Source organism: Lontra canadensis, unplaced genomic scaffold (assembly GCF_010015895.1).
Source record: "Lontra canadensis isolate GAN:19392208 unplaced genomic scaffold, GSC_riverotter_1.0 scaffold37, whole genome shotgun sequence".
Classification (NCBI taxonomy): Eukaryota; Metazoa; Chordata; class Mammalia; order Carnivora; family Mustelidae; genus Lontra; species Lontra canadensis.
The window spans coordinates 9,354,544-9,378,984 of record NW_022631031.1 but is presented as its reverse complement, the minus strand read 5'-3'; the positions used below and the strand labels follow the sequence as shown (position 1 = coordinate 9,378,984).

At 44.6% G+C, this 24,441-nt stretch overlaps 1 protein-coding gene across 2 annotated transcripts in view; it reads right to left on the bottom strand.

The window, feature by feature from the left end:
* Window positions 1-17,301: 17,301 nt before the first annotated feature.
* Window positions 17,302-24,441, bottom strand: part of ZNF704 (zinc finger protein 704) — a 223,478-nt gene continuing 216,338 nt past the window's right edge. For both annotated transcript variants that reach the window (XM_032869129.1, XM_032869128.1), the window contains exons 8-9: window positions 18,323-18,420; window positions 17,302-17,621 (exon numbers count right to left, since the gene is read on the bottom strand). In XM_032869129.1, the coding sequence (XP_032725020.1) occupies window positions 17,510-17,621; window positions 18,323-18,420 (210 nt within the window). In that variant the 3' untranslated portion in view covers window positions 17,302-17,509. The remainder of the gene's footprint in view (window positions 17,622-18,322; window positions 18,421-24,441) is intronic.

Here is a 24,441-nt window from a genome sequence, read left to right as displayed (position 1 = left end):
GCAGAGAGAGGGGGAAGCAGGCTCCCTGCTGAGCAGAGAGCCCTATGTGGGCTCTATCCCAGGACTGCCAGGATCATGACCTGAGCCAAAGGCAGAGGCTTTAACCCACTGAGCCACCCAGGTGCCCCCAGTGTGTAATTCTCGATCTTGTGAGTTTGATCCCCAAGTTGGGTGCAGAGATTACTTAAAAATAAAATCTTAAAAAAACAATTGGAAGCAACCTGTGTTTTCCAAATAGGGGACTATTTCAGGAAATCATTGTATATCTACATGTTTAACTATTACACAGCCATTAAAGTGGAGGCATTCAAAAATATTTCATGATTTGGGAAAATGCATATGTTATCATGTTAAGTGGCTACAAGCTACAGGTTGAATTATATATACTGTGTGATCACAACCGTGCTCATAAATATGCACGGAAGTAGTTTGAAAAAAATGCATCAATCTACCCATGCTTTTTTTTTTTTTTTTGAGTGTTGTCATTATCAGTAATTTTATTTTCTCTTTACTATTTTGTTCTTCTGTAGTGTGGAAGAATTCTACGTTGGAAAAATTAGAAATGATCTTTGTCAGAAATAAATATCTACTTGTAGCTTTACTGCAACTTAACCAATGGCTCCTGCTCTCATGGTTTGATGTGATTTTTTTGGTTAATGCATTTGTCTCAAGCTATTTAAATGATGATGGTGTCAATGACTCACATAATACTTTTATAGCCCTCAATGTGTGTCAGACCCCACACTGCACACTTTACATGTATTAACTCATTGTGAATGCACGGAACTCACAGGAGGTAGGTCATATTATTATGCACATTTTATGGAGCTGGAAATGGAGGCACAGAGACCTCCCCAAGGTACTACCTCCCCAGCTAGTACATGGTGGAGCTGGGATTTGAATTCAGGTAGTGTTGCTCCAGTGGTCCTACCCTGTATGGGCTTCATGGTTATGTTTAAGAGAATAGACAACTTTATTTTTCAGAAAACAAGAAAGCAAGAAAATCTTATGAAAACAAACTAACATCAAGCAACAGTAATAAATGCAAAATGACATTCCTGGGTCAGGAATCTCCTCCAGGAAGTAAAAGAGTTAGGTTAGATGATCTTTAATACCACCTTGGGTGCAAATTCTACAAGTATGTGTATTAGTGAGAAAAACTGACTTTTGTATTTTGTAGTAGGAATGCTAATTATTTTCTCCACCCATCATTTCCTTCCCAACTTCACACCTTTTTATTAGGGTCCCTCCGCCATGATTTCTAACACCGCACCTCCCCCCACGCCCTGTTGATTAGAGCTGGGGGTCAGGGACGGGGAGATATCTCGCCCAAGCTGGCCAATGATTCCTGAGTTTGGAGTTGGGTCTCCAGGATTCGAGGCCACTATGGACAGGTACTATGAGTTCAGTGTGGGCCTCTGGTGGCCATTTTTCACCATTGCAGGGAGGGGACAGGACAGGAAAGGCTTCTGTATTTTCCAGTGGCTTTCTCAACCTTGCTTCTAGGCCTTCACAGGGCCTTGCCGTGTTATCCTTATTATTAGTAAATTCCCCACTTGTGTTTGCCTCATCTAGTTTGAGTGGGATTTCTATGTGCTGCCAACTGTGGACTGGTTCCCAGCGTGTCTAATAGAGCCTCAAGGTAAATAATGAGGAACTTGGGCCTGGAGCCATTTTTCAAAATCTGACTCAAGGCGTTTTCCTGTGATGATTTGGGCCTTACAAAGAAATCAGATAAATAAGGAACGGACAGAAAACCAGGCATGTTGGTGCACATGCTGTTGAAAGAGATGGTGAGAGACCCACCAGCCAGCTGGTTGGCTGAAGGCTCTGGTCTGGAGTGGAGGCTAGTTTACAGATTGAACTTGGAGGGGAGGATGCTTGACTGTTTGCAGGGCTCACCACGCTTTAGGGAATCGATTGCTAGTCAGCAGACTCACAAGAGACTCCCGGATCTGCCCGTGGCCCCACAATTTGATGCCAGCAACACGCATGTATTGCTCAGAACATTCGATCTGCACTGTGGGCAGGGGCACCCTTGGAACTGAGGCACTTGCCTGGGCTGGGCCCTTTGCCAGCCCCTGCCTCCCTCTGCAGCCTTATGCTAGGCTGTGTCTCCCTCGCTCTGGGTACCGTGGATACCTCTGTCTGTGCTGGTCGTCCTGTCCGCCAGGCAATACTTGCATATCATTTAGAATAAGTGGAGTCGAATATTAGAAGAAACAATGAAATGAGCTAGGAATAGCTGCTTCTAAGCATATGAGAAAGCGGTGGAAGGGGACAGAGCAGTTAGGGGTCTGCTTTCAATATAAGCTTTTTCCTGCCTCGATTTTTAATTTTGACTATGTACGTATATTACTTAGAGACAAGCAAATAAACAATCACTGTCCTAGCCGGCTGCCCCTTATAAAATAGTGTATGTCCTGTCTCAGGGCCAGCCCAGATTTCCTTTCCTGTGTTATCGACTCAAATCCTAGTAGTCTTCCATTCACTCTGCATGCTTTTAAGAGCGCTGACCTATTTTGCAATTTATTTTAGAAGCACTTTTTTCTTTTTTGTTTTTGCTTAGATGCTTATTGAATTCTTGCTATGTGCCAGGATTTGTACATTAAAAACAGTGGATGTTACTGTAGCCTTTGTCCTGTGTTTGGTAGTTATTAGGCAATCAGTGAGGTCATTGGGAGTTGGCTGTTCTGACAAAGTACATAGCCTAAAGAACCTTAAAAAAATGCTACTTAGGCCAAATACATGTCTATGGCAGTCTTCGAAATGTTCACTTACTTCCTCCCACTTTGCTCTGTTTGGGCAATGGTAGATTGAAAGCAGAGAGCCTATCCAGAGCCTGAAGAAACACTCTGACCTGTTTGTTCATTTACTCATTAAAAGTTGATTGCTCACCTCCTATGCACCTGGTGGCGTATTATCAGAGGTGGATATGAAAGATTGGAACAGTCTGCAACTTAAGAAATGGAGGGTCTTGGAGGATATATTTTGCGGGAAAGGAAGTTTTCATTTTTTTTTCCATTAAAATAATTTGTTTCTTCAGGAGCTTTCTCTATGCAACCTTTTAGATAGTAAACATTTGGTAAAAACGTGTTTTGCAAACAGGTGATTTACACATAACCTTGCAAGCCAACATCTATAGTCCCGATTCTCCGTATTTTCTCCTGCTTCCCACCCTTGAGGGCTGCACAGCTTCTGAAAGCGGCTCTTAGAGGACAGCTTCCTGGAGCCTTGCAGGGAGAGCCTGGGAGAAGCAAGCATGGGGGGCTGGAGCCCCGTTCATGGAGATCGCTGTGTCCATCCTCATTCACTGCACAACTGTAGGTTCCAGGAGTCTGGAAACCCTTGTCGGGAGGCCTGAGGATGCTGTGTTGTGAAAGGAGGGCTGGCATGCGTGCAGCCGTGGGCTGGGCAGACATGCCGTGGGGAAGCCCAGGGAGAGCTCTAACTGCTGGGTGTGAATACGGGGCCCAGCTGTCCCTGTGGCGGCTTCGGACTCCGGGGAGACATTGGAGCCAGAAGAGATGAGAGTGAACAGAAGCACGAAAGTGGATCACTGGGAGGAAATGGGAAGCAGTGATGGGGTTGACAAGCCGCCCACGTCCGGTTCAAGAGTAGAGGAACGCCAATAAACAGAGAAAAAGATGAGCTCTGTTTTAGATAAGTCACAATAGGCTCATAGGCCACTAGTCCCTAGAGACACAGAACACCCACTGGGCAGGGTAGGGAGGGTGGGGAGGCCAGTCGTCACCCTCAGCCCCTCAGTTTGGGAATAGGCTAAGCTGTAGGGCTCTGTCTCTACTGCTCATTCTAGGAACTGATGAAATAATGACGATCGTGGTAACCGAGAAAACATCCAGATGTGCTGTGTAAGCTATTTGCTAAGCCAGGACATTTTTAGAAAGAATCTTAAGAAACCGAAAAGAAAATTCTGGTATTTTTAAGCACTCATTCTGGATGTCTGAGGGGTCCAGTTTTTGAGTATTTTGGTTTCCATTTGTGGGCTACTTCTCCGTGCATTGGTGGCATGTTAATTCTCGCAATCGCCCTGTGATGTGGGACCTTCTCTGAACCAGGCAGTAGGAAAGAGATCATAGTCCTCCCTACCCAAGCCAAGGAGAGGATTGGACGAGAAGTAGGTAGAGATACTACCCAAGCTAGGCTAATTCTTCTTCCTCTCTTTTATTATCATGTCCCATGATGAGGACAGCACTTACAGGGTTAAATCACTCGTCCAGTTATTTATCTTGCAAGAGGCATAATTTGGATTTGTGCCCAAGTGTGTGGAACTCCAAAGCCTGCTACCTCGATGCACCCATACATATGCTTGGCTCTTGTAGGTGATGATATCAAGTTCTAGCGGACCCAGCCTTGGGCTGGGAAACAGTCTCCAGGCTGGCTTGGCACAAGAATAAAGGTATCCTCTCCTCTCTTTGCCAGGTTGTGTCTGCCTGTCTGTTACAATAGGTCTAGAGGCACAGGGCGAGCAGCTGACTTACCTGGCAGGCATGATCAAGGGAATGGGTTTGAGTTGTAGTTACTGGAGCTGAACTCTAGAAGACAGATGTCTTCCACATTTCTAAAGATAACCTGGATGGTGAATGTTGATATGGGGAAGACATTCTTTTGGTTTTATTTTTCTTTCCTTTTTCTTAAAGATTTTATTTATTTGAGATACATGAGCAGGGGGCAGATGGAGAAGTAGACTCCCCGCTGAGCAGGGAGCCCCGTGCAGGGCTCCATACCACGGGCCTGAGATCATGACCTGAGCCAAAGGTAGATGCTTAACCAGCTGAGCTGCCTAGGCGCCCCCTCCCTTTGGTTTTAAATTATCTTTTTACAACTGTAGGTAAAACGTCCAACCCTCTGTCCTCAGTGAGCCTTTCTTGGGTATAAGTTAGTTACCCTTTACTTAAATAAACAGTCCCCCAATAGAAGCAGATACACAAAAACTTTTATTAAGTGGAAGTTAGACTTCATGGTAATTAACCAGTTACAAGTGCATTTAAATTCATCTGTGTGGACACTGTAGAAGTCAGGATGGTCTTATTGAAAGTCCAATGTTCCCGCTTGGCATGTGCCAGTGCAACCCAAGGTAGAACCATACACGCAGTAAGTACAGGTCAACGATGATGTCAGACTACATTGGCAACACCATATTCATTGTTACAGCTAAGCATTACAGAACATGAAAGTCCAAAGACCAGAAGACTATTACTAAATTGATTCTTACTCTAAGCCTTTACTTCTACCTAAATGCTTCCATAGGACCAATGTGGCAAATCCTCAATGCTGGGGGGACAGCGCCATTTTTACGCGTTACACTTAAGTGGGCCACAGAACCTGCGAACCTTCAGCGGTCCTCCTGACGCTCACGGCAGGTAGGCACCAGCTGTCCCCTCGGGAAAGTGCAGTTTAGTTTAACTGGTGTGAACGTCTCATGTGGTAAGTCTTCACATCGGAAATTTATCTTCTATTTCAATTAGCACCAGTTTTTTTTTAATCTTTTTCCTGGTGTGAAATATTTAGGAAACATTTTTTTTTGCTTTTTTTTTTTTTTAAACCAACACACAAAGTCCCAAACAATGGAAAGCAAAAAACATTCAAAAAGTTGTTTTAGAGAACAGCATTTAGAAAAAACAACGTCATTTAAACATTCAACAAATCTATGTACAATGTGCCAAAAGCTGGCAAGGAGCACGGCAGAGGAACAGTCACGTCCAAACGGTATTCACCTGAACGTCCACAGGCTGTATTTACAGTCATATAGGTATTCAGAAATGTAGTATCAGAACATCTGCATTTGGCTAGAAATCATATAAAAAGACACATCCCCACCCCCAAAAACGTCTACGTAGGTAGCAAACATATCCAGTATAACCGTAAGTACCAGGTTTAGAAGTGTGTGTTTCCGTATTTTCCATATTTCTACAAACGGTTGAGAAACTTACTCAATGGACATAGAAGAGAACTAGAATGGTAGAGAAATGGAGTTATTTCAACACTGTCAGATGAAAGAAAAGAAGGTGTTTCTCATGCTGAGTAACAAAGTACTGATTAAGGAGCAAGGGTAAGTTAGTAGGGGAAAGGTTTCATGGAATAAAAAATCAACAAGAAGGCTGAAGAAACGTGTGTATATTCTAAGTGGACGTTCCAGAAACGTATAAGTAATTATCTCCCTGTAATTTTGAAAAAAGCCTGATGATTTGCTCTGATGGACAGCATTTTTATATTTTGTTCTCCAAAACGCTATCACCCAAACCCTTTGGAGAGTAATTTGTGTTCTCAGAGTGAGAATTAAACACAACAGACATGACCTAGGCTATATTTATCCAATGTGATGCGTCTTCACCTCGCGCAGTTTTGTTTGCCTGTTAATCCAGTGTTACTAGAAGATCCACCTTCAAAAAACCGGGCACGTTTTGTAACAGCCAGCATTTCTCATTTCTGCTTCAGAAGTGAAATAGAAACCATTTCCTATTTATTTACCTTAATGGCTGAAGTTGTTTAGAGTCTGAAATTTCAATGCACTGTCTTGAAAAATATCAGCTGGAAGAATAGAGATGGGAGTCCCATATTCCCATAATGTTATGCATTTAAGTTTATTTTGAGTAATTTGTGTTTCTGATAACTCTGTGAAAAAATTTACTTGGATTTGATACAAAATACACGTTAGTCTTTGAAAATGCATAGTTTGCAACTTTATACATTCATTCACTAATATTAAAGACTTTTTTGTAAGCAAGTACTTCCTTACCTCCAAATGGTGGTAAGATTGTATTTCAGAAGATCTCTCAAAATCGGATAGCATCGTCACATTGCCTTTGAATTAGCGCCCAATGCCTGGTTAACGCCTGTCATTTCCCCACTAGCATCACACAGGAAGGACTGCTGCTTTCTCTTCCTTCCTGCTTTACGTTGTTTTGAGGGCACTAAAAAGCGATGCTTCTTACTGACAGCATTTCCACTAAATACCCCATTTGAAATATTTTATAATTTTGTTTTAACATTTTTAGATTTGGTGTAGAAAACGATTTGAAAGATGGCTTAATTTTTAAAAGAGTTTTTTTTTTTTTTTTTTAACCTTACCATGGACTAAGGGCAACGGAGGGTTTGTGATTACTGTTATTCTCTCGCTCCCCAGCCTCCTCGTTTGAGAAAGATGACTGTAGGCCACTCGGTAGTTGCATTTGATGATGGTCATGAACCCTTTGGGACCTAGCGATTTTTACTTATCCTGAGTTCTTCTTCTAAGTATATAGATTTTGAGACATGAAACACTTTGGAAACTACACTAGTATCTGGTTATTCCAGAGAGCATATGTTTAAATGGCTGATCATCATCCAACCATTAATTATAAAAATAGGAATTCTAGGTCATGTTGTAGGAAAATATTGATTAATGGCATTTTTTTTTTAAAAACATATATAATCCACATTTCTGGGTTGTTTTACACCCAGAGCATTTTCAGTTATTGAAGTCATGGAACATTTTGGGGGTATTGAGTTCTTTCCTAAAAATCTAAGTCTATTCTAAAGCTTTCTACCAGTGATCACAGAGGTTCCCCAGACAGTCAGGATACTTTGGAAGAAGGGGCTTTGCTATATTATCACAGGGCTTGGTCAAGTCACAGTCATTGATTTCCAATTAGCAGAGAATAGGATAAAAAGGCATAAAAAGCAAAGCAAGGATTTGTAATCTGCAAAGTGATGCATCCTTTTTGGGGGGGGGCGGTTTATAATTACACTACACTGTAGATCCCTGAGGGGTAATTCCAGCTCTTGCGTTGCTGGCCCCCAAAGCTCTCCCTTTTTCCTCTCTGTCTTGGTCATGTGTGCCCAAAGCATGGGAAGAGAGCTCCACCAGGGTGAGGGACAGGGACTTAACAGTGAGAGCAGACTGGAGTAGTTTTCTCCTTGCATACATATAAAGTTAAAATAATTATACCTTGTAGGAGCCACCTACTTTTCACACAATAAAGGCCAAGTCAGTTTTCAGGCTGTATAATTGCGGGCAGAGTTCAGGGCCCAGAGACATTAAATGTGAAGCTCCCTTCTTCTGTCCTTCCAAGGTGGTCTGATCACACAGCTGGCTTTCCCCGTGGAAGGGCCTGGTGGGTGACTCGAGTGGAGGGCTTTGAATCCAGGTGAAGGGATTAGGTATCTGCCTTGTCCTTTGTCAGCGAGTCTGTCTGAGTCTTGTGATGCGTGTCGCAGGTTGGACGCTGAATGACCTGCTGTCTGAATGATCACCCGGGGCTGTTCAGACAGATGGAAATTTTTCTTGGAAAGAAGAGGATAGCCTCGCCGACTGAGCCTCACGTACAAGTCACAGTCATATTTATCCCCTTGGACCTTAATTTAAGAGTGAGAAGTCAGCAGCATAGAAGCAAAGGTGTTTAATTTGGGAGTTTTTGGAAGGGAACATACATAATAACAGTGTGCCCTCAGTAAGGTCACACAAGCGAACACGAGGTGGTTGCCAAGATTGGGGGTGGGGGAGGACGAGGGAGGGTGGTTAAGACTAATCACCAGAACGGGAAATGTTCTCTCTCTCTCTCTCTCTCTCTCTCTGTTTACACTCAATTTCTTCTCCAGAGTCCTGGTTTTCCTCCTGAGTCAGAGATGTAGAAAGAATTCAGAAGGAAGCAGATGAGCAATTTTTTTTTTTTGAAAGAAAATTTTCTTCTTTAATGACAGCTCTCTTGCCTTTTTCAGGAGTTGCTACATTCCACTCTCGTGAATTTTCTGAATTAAAAATTTAGGGAATTGTCCCTCGTAAGCAACTGTAACAGTTAATTATGCTCAAGAATTCATTTTTAACTTTTTCGTACTATAAATAAAGGGGCCCTTTTCTTCGAAGCTGGCTGTTAATAATGACGTGAATGGTGCCCAATAGGAAAGAACATTTTTTAAAAACAAAGATGGCGATTTGAGCATTGAATTCACAATCCCGCCTTCTTTCAGAGTCTAGAGTCATCTTGTTTTGGAACCTCCGCTTCCTGCTTGTTCACGAAGCCCTGCCGCTGGGGCCCAGGGCTCACTCCTGCAAAAACGGACTTCTTCCCCAGAGAGGAGGAGAGTGCTCGGCTGTTCTCTCCTCCTCCTCCTCCTCCTCCTCTATTCTCAGACAGATAGCAAACACATCACTTATCAAAAAGCCTGTTAATCAAGTAGGTGGCAGGCCAAAATGGTTTAGGTCCCTTCTAGCTCCATGACTACACTCCCTGGGAGTGGCTCCACCCTAAACTCACGATGGGAAGCCTGGCAAAGTAGAGGGAGAAGAAGGGCCCCTTGAAACCTGTTCATTACTGGACAGCCTTTTAGTGACTCACCCTGATGGAGATCTCAGGCATCGACAATGTCATTTCATTTGCATTCGTATTTAAATGTAACTTCACCATCTCATGGGTATTTCCAACTTTGAGTTGAATTTGATCATTAAAAATAATAAATTTGAGCTGTTTTTCAGTATTCTGGCAATGATTTCCGTTTACATGGAGAGCAAATATTGAATGGTGGCAGCAAAATAATTTTTTTCCCAAGGAGTCAAAACTTTTACTCAGAACATCATATTAGCTCAGAAACTCCTATGATTAACCATTTAGATGGTTAGACCTTGGGGAGTACGGGTATGGCAGCAGCCTAAAGGGGTGCTGCTGGCATTAAGTTTGCATGTGACAATGGGGAATGAGTGCACGCTTGGTTTCTATGCTGAAGATCCTGGGCTGAGAACCTAGTGGGTCCCTGGGTCTTTCCAGGTTTAGTGTCTGGAAGACATCGGTCTGGGCCAGTGCTTTCCCAAGCCCTTCCCCTCCTCCCTTCAGGCAGTGACAGGGTTGACTCACGGGCTTAACACTATCCTGGGCTGGCCTTGGAGGTGATCCCAAATATTCCTACTCTATACTGGGTCCTTAGGAAGGTCAAATGAAATAATGTATCTGAAAGAAACATGCTTTATAATATATGTGAAAGGGTTAGCAATTATCCCAATACCATCAGGACTCTGGTGTAAGATACAGTCTAAGTCACAGTCCATTGAAGCCAAAGAAGCAACTTCTAATTTTTTCCATGACCCATTCATTCCCATTTTGTCTTTGCCTTCAGACAAAGGTGCGAAGGTTTTCTGTGTGGAAAAACTCCATTTTGGGGGTTAGTGGACACTCTAAAATATCTACCGGTTCTGAAGCAAGGGTGTTGCTCTAGTGGAGATGAAACAATGGAAATTTTACCCTGGCACGAAAACTCTTGAGGCAGGATGGAGTGGGAAGGAGTGTAGAGGGGCTGGCAAAGGGCTTTGGCACAAGGAGGCAGAGTGTGCTATCTCAAACTCCAGGGGCTCCTGGCTGCCTTCTCTGAAGGCACGAGGCTGCTCTTTGCCAGCCCTTCATCACAGTGGTCACGGTAGGTGAGAACTTAAGTTGGGATGACAGTTCTTCCATGCTTTGGGGCATGGCCTCAGCAGGCCAGAAGGGGACAGAGGGAGAGCTGGATAGTACTTCAGCGTATTTTGATCAGAGGCAAGGCTAGCTTAAGGATACTCTGTTTTTATATTCAAGTCTTCCATGAGAATGGTTTCTGGGGAGAACTGACCTCTTTCCCTTCTTTTGATTTTAGTGGCCCAGATCGTGCCAACATGTGAGTCTGTGGGCCTGAGGGACGAACCTGACCCAGTGGCCGTGGGATGTGAGATGTGCTTTCCCCAACGGGTGAGACTGGTGGCCAGAGGCTGCCTCTGCCCATATGTAGGTTCTCTTTGGTCTGCACAGTGTTGGCCAAGAATTTGAGCTGTCAACACTTAAATGTCTGGTAACATCTTACTTCCAAGTCAGAAGATCTAGTAGCCCTGGGCCTGATTTCTGCATGGTTCTGATTGTCTAGGGCTGGGTGCCTCACGCAACGGGGGCATGAGCTCTCTGGTTTACCAGCATCTCCACCATTCCGTAGTGTCCTGTGTTGCCTGATCTGAATCGTTCGTTTATAGATCCTGCTTGGCTTTTCTAAGGCTTCTGCTATAAACCATTAGGAAGCTTCTATTTCAAAAAGAAGCAAGACTCATTTGGTTCAAAACCATACAGCAATAAGCACTTCTTGGGGATTTAATGCGAATGATGGAGATAGTCCAGGGAATGAAGATACAGATTTGCAGACAGCCTCATCTCAGAGACCAGGAGTTGAGGCTGTACATGGTTTTCCCTGTCTCCACGCATTTCTAGTCCTCACGTGTGCAGATTCTAAAGCCTATTTGAAAGCAAGATCTGAGTGACCCTCTGACCACTTCATAGGAGTTGCCCAATGGGTATACAGTCATTCTATCCCAGCTTTACTTTTGATGTTATCTGCATACTGCTAATTAGTCTAGCTTTTGAGTTACTGAAATTTTAGAAAGAAAAGATGCTTGCTTTTTTTTTTTTTTCTTAACAGTGAGTGGGCTAGAAAAAAACTGTACAGCACTATGAAATGCTTTTGGCAAAGCTCAAAATTATTTGTGCAGTTAATAAACTCTCCATGGCTCCCTCCCTTGTTTCCCGACTCTTGGGAATACAGTGACTTTCTGATCTCAACCTTGCATGTCTATTTGTTCTTCTCATGACAAATCAAGCACTTGCTTTGATAAGGAAATTAAAGTTACTGTGTTAGTGCTGAGGAAAAACTACTTTAAACACCACTGATTGCCTAAAAATTCTATCTTTGGGCTTATATACCGTGGTTTGGGTAATTACCACCCAGTGATACTTGCTAGTTAAATGCAGGTTTGTGGTGAGCTTGTCGTTGTGACAGAATCTCATTTTACACTAAGGAATTTCCAAGAATATTTCTCCCATTGCCTGCAAGCATATCTACTAACATTTTCTTTTTTTATTTAAGATACATTGGATGATTCTTACCATGTCTTTTTCCATCATACTTTGCAAACACACTGGCAATGATAAAAGGAGTAGCTGTTGCTAGCTTGACTCTCTTGTAATGCTCTTTCCGTCTGATCTGCATTTCTACCCTTGCTGCAGAGGGTTCGTTGAAAAGATATGCATCAAAACACTTGCTTAAAAGAGGCATAGCCCTTTGTTTGGAGAGCAGGAATTGCTTATAATACTAACACTTCCTGTCTGGTAAATACTGTATTTTAAAAAATAAGCTACAATGTATAAAACCAAGGTCATTTCCCACAAAATGTTCATGTTCTTTGTGATTACAAAACACGGCATCTTGTAAAATATTTCCAGTTCTGTTAACTTGAGAAGTTAAGTACTAATGCTTATTATAAAAGTGTCATGTCTCTTAGAATTGTAGAAGCCTAAAGCGGTATAATCCTTGTCTTATTTGGAAAATCGAGTTATAATTATTATCGTATTTAAGATTACATTTTTGACACAACACATTACCATTGTGATTCTCAGACCTACAGAAAAAGGTATAAAACATGAGATTGTCTTCAAAAAAAAAAAAAAAAAAAGGAACTATTTACAAAACAGGACCAGAAGTAAAATTCCCATTTTTGATTTCCGGTCCCAGGATAGATACACCTTTTAAAGCATGGATATCATTGGATACGGGCTTTTTAAAAGTCAGTCACAATAAGCAAACCGGTCAGTCTTAAATACATTTTATACTTTCTTGATCTATTGGTGTGCATTACTTAATCATACACTTGGTACCTAAAAGTGCTAATCTCATTTCATTTACGGACTTCTGGTTTGACGAGTTACAATGCAAAAAGACACAACGACACAGTTCCAGTGTGGAGGAATCCGCACAGGTCTGAGAATGGGGAGGGGGTGTGTGCCGCTGGTAGGGTTATTTTCTGAGAGAAATGAAATTTCCAGTTGACCCGTGTCCCCAGCGCCTTCTCGAAAAGGATCCCATCCTCATCCATATTCATGAATTCTGCTCTGTTTCCACTCATTTGTATGCACAGATCCTTCCCTGTGTTCATACAGGTCAACGCTACAGTTGATGCGGTCAATAGAAATTCTACAGGGTCATGAGAAAAAGCAGCACCTTGTCCGCCATTAAGTCCGTGGAAGTTTGCTCCTTAACACGCCATTAAAACAAAACACGCGTCTTTAACAGCTCTCACCTGCGGGATTCTGCGTGCAGTCATCCAACCGGCGATTCGAAAGAGGAACACCAAGGCTTCGGATTCACAATTACATTCAGAAAAAGCCTCCCATGAGTCTATGAACACCGGCCAGGGAGCGTGCTTGGGGTTCAAAGGTCAGCCTCAGGCCGCCATCAGCCACAAAGAAATAGCTCTTTCTCATACAGCATTCCTGCACACCTCCGAAAGTTGGTGTTGTTCAGTTCATGGAAATCTGCCTTGAAATAATTATCATGTTCCTTAAAAAACAAAACAAACCCCCCAAACACCAAACTGTTCTGACCCGAAAAGACTCTAGAGATAATAAAAGTCTTTCTAGTCTTAAGATCTTCCAGATCTCTCTTTCACATACCCTTTAATTTTCCCTGAGGAAATGAATATTATTTACAGTATTTTGCTACTATTCTCAAGGTATTCTCTCCTGTAGGTACAATCCTTGCCACTTCTCTCTCAACATTCTCAACTGAACGCTGCTCTTTGTTTTTCCGATGAAGTCTGAAGGAGGAGGAAATGGGTTCAGCTGTGCCGGCAAATTCAGAACCCAACGTGGCTTTCAGAAATGTGGCTTCGTGTAACACTGGAGACAGCCAACTGAAACTCAAAAGATCTTGAAATCTGATAGAGGGCATTTCAGTTTCAGAAATCTCTTGCAACATTCATGTAATTATTTCCCGGGAAAGATTTTGGAAAGCCCAAGAACTGTAACCCCCATCCTTGTCTGTTGCAAGTTTTCATCGACAGCACAGTTATGACAGGACATGGAATCGTCTAATGAAGGGCACCTTGGTGCATGGCAGGGCTGACAGGCACTCGGCAGCTGGGCATACCCTCAGGTGGAAACCAGCTGCCTTCTTCCTGACACTGGCTTTTCCCAACCAAGAGAGGAAACTCACCAGCACGCAAGGGGGCGGGAAATCTGTGCCCCCTAGAGATGGGCGTGAGGTCCTGTATCTCTGGGCAAAGCTGCTTCCCCTCCGGGAGCTCTCTTCTGGCTTCGGGCAGCCACTCCTGGGGGACCACATAACAGCTCCCTCGGAGGTGCCCAGAAACAGTTCCCCCCTGGCTGACCAGCATTAAGAAGATGAGCGGAAGCCAGATGTCCATAGACCTCTTGTATATCTCTCTGGTCCCCAACCCACCCACTTGCTACCTGCATGTTGTCTCCAGCTTGTCACACTGCTTCCCATAGATTGGGTATATATCCACTGGGAAGGACTAAGTCTTAATACTACAGCCTGATGAACTCTTTGCTTTGTAGCTCCCTGAAGAATGCCCGTCCATTACTATGAGATGCCTTCTTTAGACAGAGATGAGAACTATTTTCTGAAGGGAGGGGGATCAAGGGAGAAAAAGGTCAAAAGGCTATAGCACGCCTTCTTTAGAAATACTTTGTGTCCAGAATCCATGTATTGCCATTCCTTTTGCACAGGCAGGTGTCTGAGGTCCCTGGGATGGACGGAGCTTCAGTTAACCAGCCAGCATGCTGTGGGACCGCCCTTTCCACCCTCCTCTGTTTCCCCTTGCCAAATGAAGACACAAAAGAACATGGTACCACAGCAATGGCAGAAAATGAATATTGGGCTTAATTTGGCACTTCATTTAATTCCAAAATGTAACAAAATAGCTCTGTCTTTTTTTTTTTTTTTTAAATTTTAGCTCTTACAACCAGAGCTGTATATTGCAATTCATTGCTTTCTGGGTGGTTTGCATTAAGTTAATCACCACCCCCCCCCTCCCCGCCAAGGCCAGCCAGGTGAATTTTGGTGGTTCTTTATTTATGACATGCCTTGGTACAAAGAATGGATGTGTGTGTGTGTGCAGGAAGCTACTGAGGGTCTGTGCACACCTGGATGCCAGAGAAGAAGGTACACAGAGATCACGCCCAGTTGGCAGAAAGGAGCCCCTACGTGGGTAGGAGATGCAGAAGAGTATGTGTAAAGAAGGCTTTAGAAAGGTGAAAAAACCCCAGGCAATTTGCCTTCAGCTCTAAATTTCTGCTTGCACCTGTGCATTGGCTACAAACCAGGTAAAGACTGAGCTTGGACCATCCCCCCCCCCCCCCCCCCCCCCCGCCAAGGCCAGAGCTCAGAACTAATCATGGCCTGCATCTCTAGGGTCCAGCTACAAAACCTCACTCCAGGACTGCTCCCTGGCGAAGACCTCTCCCTCCTTATGTTCCAAAGTCCTGGGTGGTGGGGAGGATGGATTTAGTCCCTCATCTCTTTGATTATTTTTGATGAGTGACTTAATCCCAGGATCACGGGCCAGGGAGCCCTCACTGAAGAGAAAAACCTCTGCCCTGGGATTGTGCCCCAGCCAACTATCTCTTTTGGACTTACTGTGGCCACCAGGCAGCCCACCCGCAGCTCAGGCTGGAGCATCAAGTCATAGCAGAGGGTGCCTACAGGTAGAGCAACAGGATTCCAGGGAGGATAAAAGACATGCTGGGACTCAGGATGCAAATACATTTCCTCCTAAAAAAAAAAAAAAAAAAAAAAAAGCCCTTTCCTGGCTGACCTTGTAAATATGAAAACATACATTATAACTGGTGCCATAGCTACTCCTGATTGGCAATCCTGACATGAAATTAAATGAAGCTCTTTTCCTCTTTTCCTGCTCTCTTGAAATAAGCGTTGTTGAAATAAAAGGAGGAAAACAGGATCCCTCCCAAGGAATAATGTTTGAAAAGTTAGATGAAAGCTTAAAAAATAAATTTGCCAAAAAGATACGAACACACAGGTTGTGGATATGATACTGGTGGAACCTCCTTCTATTTCCCTCGATTATAAAAGGAAAAGGATATTCGTTATTACTAGGTGACTTCTTTCAAAGCTTTAAAACGAAAGTGTATGTACAATCTCTCAACATATATTAAACTTTCTTCTGTGCAATTTCATCGAACATTCCTATGGCTGATCGTAGGCTCCCCGTCCTGACACAGCGCCCCCATAAGGTGCTCTTACTACTTTGCATAGGTATAGGAGAAAGAACTCATTCGCAGGGCAATCCAGAGTACGGTAGACGAGCTTATATACTCCCCTCCTCCATACCACTACCACCAAAACCGACCAAGCAACCAACCAACATACGTACATACGTAGCAGGCTAGGAAGTCTGCCAAAAGCAACACAGTGAGAGCCCTGGTCCGACTAGCTTGAGAAATGCCTATACCCACATGCGTTTTCCTTTGGGTGTTCTGTATGTTCCCCTCTGAGCAAATTCTTAACCAACAGTTCCAATATATTTATAAGAAAAATAAAGTTTGGGACCTCCCATGTACCCAGATCATGTTTCTGTCGTTCACGAGCCCATCTCCCGGACGCGCTAAAGCATACAACCTATGAAAGTGCACTCAGAATGGATGTGAGTTTGCGGACCTCGCCCGTCTCTCTGAACAGATGGGGGACGTGGGCCGTGCGCTCCGCCGTGCGTAGCGAACCTGCGGGGATAGTCGGAGCTATCTTTACTGCAACCAGCCCGGGGTGGAGACTGGAGGGAAGGCCGGCTGACCCGCTGTCCTGGCAAGGACACTGTCAGATGAGCAGTGACCCACAGACCGGGGCCACCGTCTGCCCTGCGTCCCTGAAAGAAGCATCGAGGCTTACCCGGACGGCCGCCGCCCGCGTGGGTCCTGCACGGGGCGGGGGCCCAGGCGCCCCCCGGGGAAGGGCTTCTGAGACAGCTAGACTCCTTGGGGTTCCCGCGGCGGGATGTCCTGGGCTCAGCTGGCGGCTGAAGTCTGCTGGTGATCGCTTGGCGAGGGGATGCCCTCCGGGCCCTGCCGGCCAACAGCGCCCTGGCGGTTCCAGGCGGGGCCCATCTTGGAAACAGGACAGACGGACAAACGAGACAGAGAAGAGATACCCAGGTGCTGAGCTTTCTGGCAACACGCCATGATGTGCACTTCTCCGAGAGGTCGGGGGAGAATGCTGTTCACAAGGAAAGCAGGCGTTGACCTCTGTACAGACGCCACCGAATAACGTGGAGCTTCTTGTTCTTTTAATATGTCCCCAAAAATCTCAGAAATGGCATTATTCAGAAAGCTTATCAAAATATGCCTCCTCTCTAGGTCAAACAGGCTTTGTTGGTTCAGTTGCTACGGAGTCTGCAGTTTTCAGACCTAGACATACAGCAGGAAAAAAAACCAAGACTGACTGTTCTTTTTTCAAGGAAAAAAAAAAAAAAAAAAAAACCAAAAAACTGCCCGATGCTGGGTTCTCAGCAAGAGCAGTGAGGGTGGTGACCTTATTTTATTTTATTTTTTTCTGTTATTCCAACAAGTTTCCTGGAAGTGCTTTTCCTGGGCTTCAAGTGGGTTTTGATCGGAAGAAAAAGCACTTTTCCAGAGCCTGCCGTGGAAGGCAAGGGCAGCGGGGCGGCGGGCCGCCAGCTCGGTGGTCTCAGGGGTCAGTCAGTGAACCTCTGGCAGGCTTTCTTCCAGCGGCACGCCGTGCACCACAGGTCCCGGTTCTCCATGCCATACACCTTGCGGCACTTCTTGCCCTCTCCCCGGGGTTTCCTGCAAGACAGGCAAGGAGCAGTTAGGCGAGGGCCGGGGCAGTCAGGGGGCTTTCTCTGCAAGGCTTGAGAGCCCTCGAAAGAGCGAGAAACAGCGTTAAGAAACCTAGCAGGGGTTCTTGCTAGATTCGGACTTGAGCACCTGCTGGATGTTGTCCCGCCACCAAGCTCAGCTGTTACTATTGGCTACTGTAACTCTGAAGCTTCTGCTTTTCCATTTGGGGCCATGTCCCTCTCCATCAAAATGAATTAAGCAGGTACATGCAAAAAATGCCAGTAGAGAGCTTTATTCTTTTAAGTATGTGCTTTCCAGTTTTCTTGCTCCTCAAATTTCTAGCGTTCTGGTTAAGGGAAATTGGAGGTGTTTTTTTCTTGATCTGTATTAAAAACTGTATCTTAAAATTCTTTTAATACAGAGGTTAAGGCCATATGGTTTTAAATAGACCCAGTAATCACCATTACCTATTCCTTGAGAAAACCTACAGCTAACTGCCCCCCCCCCACCGCCATCCCCAGCCCCAAACAACAACTCTTCGCTAGTAATTGATGGGTGGAGAAAACAATGGCAACAAAAGAAAGAGCGTTTTGTCCATTCCAGGGAAAGTTTATGGAAGATGGTATCTCTGGTTTCCCTTCTCCTTGCTGTTCTTCTGTTTTTCAGTTAATTCCTTTGAGATGAGTTGGCGTTTCAAGCAGTCATACCTCAGGCTGACGGTCCCTCTGGGTGGTGAGGACAAGACCGTGTGAGTGTGCTGTCTCTGCTCTCCTGTGCCCCCCAGATGATTATGTGTTGGTGACACCTGGCAAGGACACAGAAACAAAGTTGATGGGGCAGGTTCTTCTCACCATGCTTTTGTTTAGCCTTTGCCACATGGGCAGTCATCAACATCAGACATGGAGACGAAGGGCTTCCTTCACAGAGACACCTGTTAGCATGCAAAGGGGTGATGCTCATGGCAGAATTTAAATGCTCCCTGAACAGAAAAGACTCGGCAATGATGAATACTTAAAAAATCCTCATGACTTCACATATGTATTCCAAGTTGCCCATAGTAACATTTTTTCACCTGAATAATATTCAAAACCTTAAAATATAGTCTCACCTAGTCTAAGCCTCATGATCTACCTTTTAAAAAAGACAAATCCCTAGAGATGCCTCAGTGGCTCAGTGGGTTGAGTGTCTGCTTTTGGCTCAGGTCATGATCCCAGGGTCCTGGGATGGAGGCCCGCATCAGGTTTCTTGCTCCTCAGGGAGCCTGCTTCTCCCTCTGCCTATCTCTCTCTCTCACTCTCTCTGGAGAATGCAAATAAAAATCTTTAAAAAAGACAAATCCCGAGGCACCTGGGTGGCTCAGTGGGTTGGAGCCACTACCTTCGGCTCGGGTCATGGTCCCAGGGTCCTGGGATCGAGCCCCGCATCGGGCTCTCTGCTCAGCAGGGAGCCTGCTTCCTCCTCTCTCTCTGCCTGCCTCTCTGCCTACTTGTGATCTCTGTCTGTCAAATAAATAAATAAATCTTTAAAAAAAAAAAAGACAAATCCCTAGAGAGGTTAGGAGAGTTACCTAAAATTATATAGCCAGTCAATAGCAATGACAGAGTGTGGACCTCGGCCCTCTGTTTGCATTATGAGATCATTACAGCCCCTATATAAATGGTTTCTTGCATAAAACATCCACACAGCAGATGGTGGGGTCCAAATGGGCATAAAGGCTAGAAGCAAAGAGTCCAAGCAAGTCAAGAACAAAGGTCATCCTTGAAATACTTACTGGGCACTCACTACATGCCAGGGTCATGGACAATGGCTTTAATTGTCACAACTACCCCACGTGACAAGTACTATTCTTGTTCCTACTTGATAGATGAGGAAACCAAGGCATGGGGCCAAGATTGTAGAACTTGGCCAAGGTCATGGAACTTGTAATGGCAGGGCCAGTGCTTATACTGATCTCTGCCTGATGCAAGAGCATGTGTCTGAACCCTGTCACACCTGTTTTTCAGTCCCAATAACAGGAGGCCCCTGGCTTTTGAAGCCCCTTACATTTCTTGCTAGACCCTTTGCATCATCTGCTCTCATAACACTATGTATTGTCTTAGCACCTGGGATTCTCAACAGCTACAAAAAAAGAGTTTTGATAAGAAAAGAGAAATGATATTTCAAGTAAATATACAGCATTGCCATTTGTAGAGGAGCAGAAACTCGATGAATTTAGAAACTTAGTTATCTAGAGACCAGCATGGCCATCGAAGTACCAGTCCTGGGACATACAGTCCTGGGAACATTCCTAAGGCATACTTCTAGAACTGAATTTCTCTAGTACAGGTATTGGCATTTTTTATTTTCTTTCAGTTCAGAGGAATATACATCAGTGCTGTCTTCCTAGATGTTAATTGAAAAAATTGAACACATAAGTGAAAACCCAACATTTTAAACCACTGTTGCCATGATTCTGAATTATTCTGTACCATTGGTCTTTCGTGTTTTGCTAAAGCAGGGTAGGACTGAGGCCCAGAAGAGGTGAATTAACATACATAATTTTTTAAAAATAAAAGCTTTAGAGTTCAGGGTATGCATTTGATGTGGATAGACATGTAGGGCTTTCCAAGAGGAAAATATCCACCCCCTTCCCCCCCGATCCTGACACCTACCCCATATCCCATCCCTGACCAGGGTGCATTACAGCAAACCAGAGGGAATTAGTGCTTCAGGTGTTCACAGTCACTGTGGTGATCTAGAATGTGCTTATATGAATGGTTTTAAATGGTTGAGATAATTAAATCTAAAAATTATTACAGAATTCATAGAATCCCAAGAATATGGCCTTATTTAGTGAGATGACTAGGACAAGTTTAGTTGACATGACAGTCCGCTGGTAGTAATATGGAAGGTTCTAAATTGTGCAAAAGGGCCACACCCCTTTTACGTGAGGTGATACGAGATGACAGGGCACTCTTCATTCAGCAGATATTTCTCAAGTTCTTACTATGTACCAGGCACCCTTCTAGAATGTGGGTACCTAGCTGTGAACAATGCCAAGTCTCTGTCCTCATGGAGCATACATTCTAGTGGGGACACAGACAATAAATATGAACAAGTAAGATCATTTTAGTGATAAGTGCATGAAGAAAGTAAAATAGGTCAATAGGCAAAGCCTCATTAAGAGAGAAGACATATACTTATTTAGGGCAGTGAGAGAAGGCCCCTCCCCCGCCGAGAGGTTATCTTTTATCTTTAGGGCACTCTGGAGAAAGGGGGAGCAATAACAGAGGCCTCCTAACTGCAGAGTGCCAATGGGGCTAGAAGATACTGTGTGGAGGCTGGGGTTAGAGGACAGGAGGTGGTGGATTCAGGTCATGCTTCCTGGTTCTGATTGAGGAATTTGAATTGAATGTTGCTCTAAGTGCCAGGGAAGCCATTGGAGAATTTTAAGAAAGTGAGACATCTGATTAATGCTTTAAAAAGAGGCCTGTGGCTCCTTCGAGAATGAATTGGAGACAGCCTGGAGAGGAGCCCTGCTGTCTAGTTAAGAGCTCTGCACCATTTGGGGGGAAAGATGATTTAGACGAGAGCATGGCAGCGGTGGTTAGAAGGGGCTGGATTCATGGCAGAATCAGGCAGAGTCTGGGACTCGCTGAAGGATAGGAAAAAAGGAAGACAAATCTTGAGAAGAATCAGGAATGAATCAAGAGGAGTCAAGGGTGAGTCCTACCTTCTGGCCTGAGCAGCTGGAGGGATGCCACTTACTGAAATGGGAAAACTGGTGATGTGATTGGTTTGAAGAAGGAGTGAGGACCAGACTTTCGAAAATTCCAAAGACACTATTTGAGGACTATGGAGGAACAACCCTTGACTACAGTCTTTATTACCACTATGGCTTTCTTATCTCGGGAGCTCAGGGCCTGCGTGCATAGTCCTGTCTGGTAGCAGCCCCTCCCAATCCACCCCAGGCCTGGGTTTTATGGGGCACAACACAGCAGAAGCCAGGACCCGCTTTACACATTGGCTGTGACTCAGTTCTGTGTGAGGACCAATACGATCTAACTTGTGAGTTTTCCTTGAGACTTTTAATAGCAAGACAATCATGGTGGAAAGCTTTTTATTTTAGCAGGGGCTGAGGGTAGGGAAGGGAAGGGAGCTGGCGTGGGAACGGATATTTGTTTAGTGCTCGCAAATGTGATGGGCAGGCTACTCCTTCAGGTATCATTTCTTTTTACCCTGCCAGCAAAGTGCGGCTATCTGAATTTTGTAGATAAGAGAATTTAGACATCGAGCCAGGAGGCGGCCTGCAGAACATCCCGGAGTTCTAAGGAGTGGTAGTAGTAATTTACTGAGGGCTTGTTAAACAAAGGGCCTCGGAAAGCTATCTGCCTTCCTTTTCACTGCAACCCGAGGGTCAGTCGTAGTGTTGTCATGTCCAAGTCCTCAGAAAGGCAGTGGAGAAGTTCGGTCTGTGCTGCATCGTCACTGGTGGGGCCCGTACTTGAACACAGGCCGTCGTCTCCTACCAGTTGACCTTGGAAATAGTTCTGAGTGAGGTTAAGGCGCTGCTCTTGCCACTCCATCATCCTGCTGCGGAGCTGATGGAAATACGATGGGCCCTAAAATAAAGCCCTGCATAGCACGATGTTGGCTATCTCTCCCGGCAGTCTCCCCATTTCAATCTCTATTCGGGTTTTTTTAAATTTTTTAAGTCTTTTTAGTTTTATATCTTAACTGTTTCTAAGTTCTATTTTGGGGCATGGTCTATAAAGCAAGTAATAGACTTGGAGAGTACTATATGGTATTTTTCCTAAATAAATAGATAAATTAAAAAAATTTTTTAAAGTATAATCTCCATTTTATGTTTTCCCCAGAGAACAGTTTTTCTTCAGTCCTTAAGGACTCAGCTCCTGACATGGGCTTTGGTGGAGGGCTTGGGGCAGTCCCCATGGGTCTAAATGGGGGTGGGGGTGTTGGGTCCCTCCAGGTTTCAGGAGAGCGATTCCTGGCTGGCTTGCTGTGAATGGCACAGCTCACACAGTAATGGTGTCTCACACAGACTGGGGAGCACACAGGCCTCTGCAAGCCTCTCATTTTTCTGCTGATTAGGTGGGACCTCAGAAGAGTTTAAAGAACACTAGTCTGCAAAAATCATGGCTGATTTCTCCACTGTGTTGGGTAGGTATGGGTTATATCAGTCAGTCCTGAATAGGGAGAGTACACTTCTTCTGACAGGTGTAGTATACCAATGGGACACATCACAGGCAGCAAGATAGTGAATGCTCCATAATGTTAGCCAATGCCAGGCACTGGGCTCAATGATCCAACTCTATGGGGGCAGGGCGCCTGGGTGGCTCAGTCGGTTAAGCGTCTGTCTTTTGATCAGGTCGTGATCTCAGGGTCCTGGGAGTGAGTCCCTCATCGGGCTCTCTGCTCAGTGGGGAGCCTGCTTCTCCCTCTCCCTGCCGCTCTGCCTACTTGTGCTCTGTGTCAAATAAATAAAATCTTAAAAAAAAAATACAATTCCATGGGGTGGTTTAAAGTTAAGGGCATTGCTTAAGAGAGATCATGTGACTGGCCAGACAGCAAACGCCAGAGTCAGGGTTTGTATCTGAGCCTCACACCGGAGCAGTTATAAAGAATGTTGTGTCCCTCTGTAACTAGGCTGGGGAAATTTCTTTTCTTTGGGATTTTCTGTCTCTCAAATGGAGAAGCTGATGTTCCTTGTCTTGGCTGTAACCTCTTATACTATTCTGAGTCCTCCCTCAAGGTGTTAATAAAAAACAAACCAGCTAGGGGCACCTGGGTGGCTCAGATGGTTAGGCAGCTGCCTTCAGCTCAGGTCATGATCCCAGGGTCCTGGGATCAAGCCCCACATCGGGCTCTCTGCACAGCAGTGAGTCTGTTTCTCCCTCTCCCTCCATAATCTCTCTCGCTTTCACTCTCTTAAAAACAAACCAACCAACCAACCAGCTAAACGTCTGATAATTAAGCACACTATTTTAGGTTTGGAGACCCTCCCTCCAGCCTGACCCCCTCCTGGAATAGCCCTTGGATGGCAGGTCGACTCACTCTCGGTTGTGTGGGCTTGTTACAGACTGCATGTTTGTGTTGCCTCCCCCCACCCTGACCTGGTTCGTATATTGACGGTCTCATCCTTAGTGTGGTTATATTTGGATATGGGGCCTTTAAGGAAGTAATTAAAGATAAATGATGTCAAAAGGCTGGGACCCTGATCCAATAGGATTAGTGTCCTTATAAGAAGAGATACCCAAGGCCTCTCTCTCCACCCACCAGCACCCCTTCCTCCACCTCCACCACTAGAAAAGGCCATATAAGGACACAGTGAGAAGGTGGCCCTCTACAAGCCACAGAAAGAGCTGTCACCAGGAACTAGCCAGCACCTTGATCTGGGACTTCTAGCCTCTAGAACTGTGAGGAAATACATTTTGGGTGCTTAAAGTGATCCAGTCTATGGTATCCTGTGATGGCAGTATAAGCAGACTCATATGGGGTCAAGAACTCTCAGCTTTCTGTCATGAAAAGACAGAGAAAAGAATGTAGAAATTAGAAGAAAAGGTGTGGTTTTTGGGAAAAACAGCTCAAAGAATGCTGTAATTAATGAGCGTCTTCTCCCTACCCTTATGTCTACAGCCTTCGGCTAGAAAACACTGCCCCTCCAGTCACATTTGTAGCTGTGCACAACAGCCTTCTCCACTCCACGCCTCTGGGAAGATGTCTTACCCAGGGAAATTATTAAAGCCCGATGTTCAGGAAATGTTGTGTAGGCAAATGAATAAATAAAATCCTGCAAACCTTGGAATTTCCCCGACGGAGATTATTT